Below are 1,743 nucleotides of genomic sequence, written 5' to 3' on the forward strand. Positions count from 1 at the left end.
AAAAAAAAATAGAACAAGTAAATAAGGAATAACAATATATAAATTGACAATTGTATGTCCAGGTATATTGCAATAGACAGTTTTGTATGTACAGGTATAAGAGATAGATAGATAGATAGATAAAATGTCAGTAAGCAATAAGGCAGTGGGTGCTAGAGGCCTCGGTGTGTGTCTGGGCATGTATGCGTGTGCGTGCCCTCCTCCCCTCCTGTTCTGTCAGTATCTGTGTGAGCACACCGGTGTGATGTGCCTACCGGCTAAATGTCCAAAAGTCCACCCCACCTCCCCTTCCTCTATCCCCGTCTTCTTTTCACATTAAGGCTCCAGCTAATACCATCCCACTGGTCTAAGATCCCTCCCCATGCCTGCTTAAAAAAACACACTCATACACACATTTCTGGTAAAACAGGGGTCAGACTGTAGAGGCCAGACCAATCTTCCTGTCCTCTCATATTTCTTTCACTATAAGTCAGCAAGAACGTGGCAGAGGCCTACCAGTGTGCCAACATCTCTTAAACCCAAATTTGCTTCTCACTTACTCACTCCCTGGTATACTCCATTTTATATTTCTCTCTCTCCCTATGACTCAGTTGCACAGGAGATCTGGGGCAATAGATTAGTCCAGTGGCCTGGTGATGGACCATCTTGATCTGGACCCTCTCCTTTGGATGCAAGGGTATGGGTATTCCAGGACTTTGTAAGAGATAGACCAACCAGGCACTCAATAAATTTAAGTGACCCCCCCCCGCCCCCCCCAACTGGTGACCCAGATCTACTGGCCCCAAGATTTTAATTCTTAGGTCACCCTAAACCTTCTACAGTACCATCAAAGCTGTGTACTCCCAAAGGACAGCCAAACCCTGGGGCAAGTGTCCTCATCCCTGTTTGGGGAGGACAAACTTCCTGCAGAGGTTAGTTCCAACTCCAACACACCTGAGACAGCTAATCAAATTCCTTGGGTTAAGTTGAAAATTGCAAGTAGGTTCATTGGAAGTAAGACCAGAACTAAACTTTCTACAGGAAGGTTGATCTCCAGGAGTAAAGATGAGGACACTTGCCTCAAGGTTTTGGTTTCTGCTTTGGGGAATAGATTATGTAGCCATGACTTTGAAATTGGACATGTTCCTGGGTCTTTTGTTAGTTCTGGAAGAACATAACAGTCAAACATAGTCATAATCCTACTTTTACTGTGAGGCTGAAGTCCACACCAACCAGAGCTCTATCCCTATACCTGTGCGATTGTTTAATAGGAATGATGTTGATCCAGGAATATGTCCTACTTAAAAGGTTGAGAAGATTCTGTCAAGTAGGACATGTTCTTGGACATTTTGTTGGTCCTGGAAGAACATTCCAAATACCGAACATAATTCTTACCTTAAATTTTAAGTTAAAAGAGCATACCATGCTTGGATCTATGACAAGTTAAAAGGTGAAGGTAGCTTGTAACTTTTGAAAAGCTTGTCTTTTTCCCTTACCAACAGTGCAATGGTGACATCTTTCATAATTTACTTATGTCTTACCACCAGTCCCTCTTCTTGTAAACTCCCCTCTTTCCCTTTTACCCTTTATTTATTTTGCATTTTTTATTTTTTATTTTTCTTTTCTCCTCACCGATGACATTAAGGTGTCCTGTGACCTCTTTGGAGCCAAAGCTGTTGGTGACTTCACAGATGTAGTTTCCAGAGTCTTCCAGACGGAGGTCGCTGATTGTGAGGCCGGTCAATCGCCGTGTCCAGCGGGAGT

The 1,743-nt window shown here is 43.2% G+C and overlaps 1 protein-coding gene across 1 annotated transcript in view; it reads right to left on the bottom strand.

Moving 5' to 3' along the window:
• The window catches only part of LOC107699174 (Down syndrome cell adhesion molecule-like protein 1 homolog), a 136,912-nt gene that overhangs the window by 47,374 nt on the left and 87,795 nt on the right, over positions 1–1,743 (bottom strand). The window contains exon 6 of the mRNA XM_016500367.1: positions 1,612–1,743. Coding sequence (XP_016355853.1) covers positions 1,612–1,743 — 132 coding nt within the window. The remainder of the gene's footprint in view (positions 1–1,611) is intronic.

The sequence above is a fragment of the Sinocyclocheilus anshuiensis genome, unplaced genomic scaffold (assembly GCF_001515605.1).
Source record: "Sinocyclocheilus anshuiensis isolate Anshui unplaced genomic scaffold, SAMN03320099.WGS_v1.1 scaffold374, whole genome shotgun sequence".
Lineage (NCBI taxonomy): Eukaryota > Metazoa > Chordata > Actinopteri > Cypriniformes > Cyprinidae > Sinocyclocheilus > Sinocyclocheilus anshuiensis.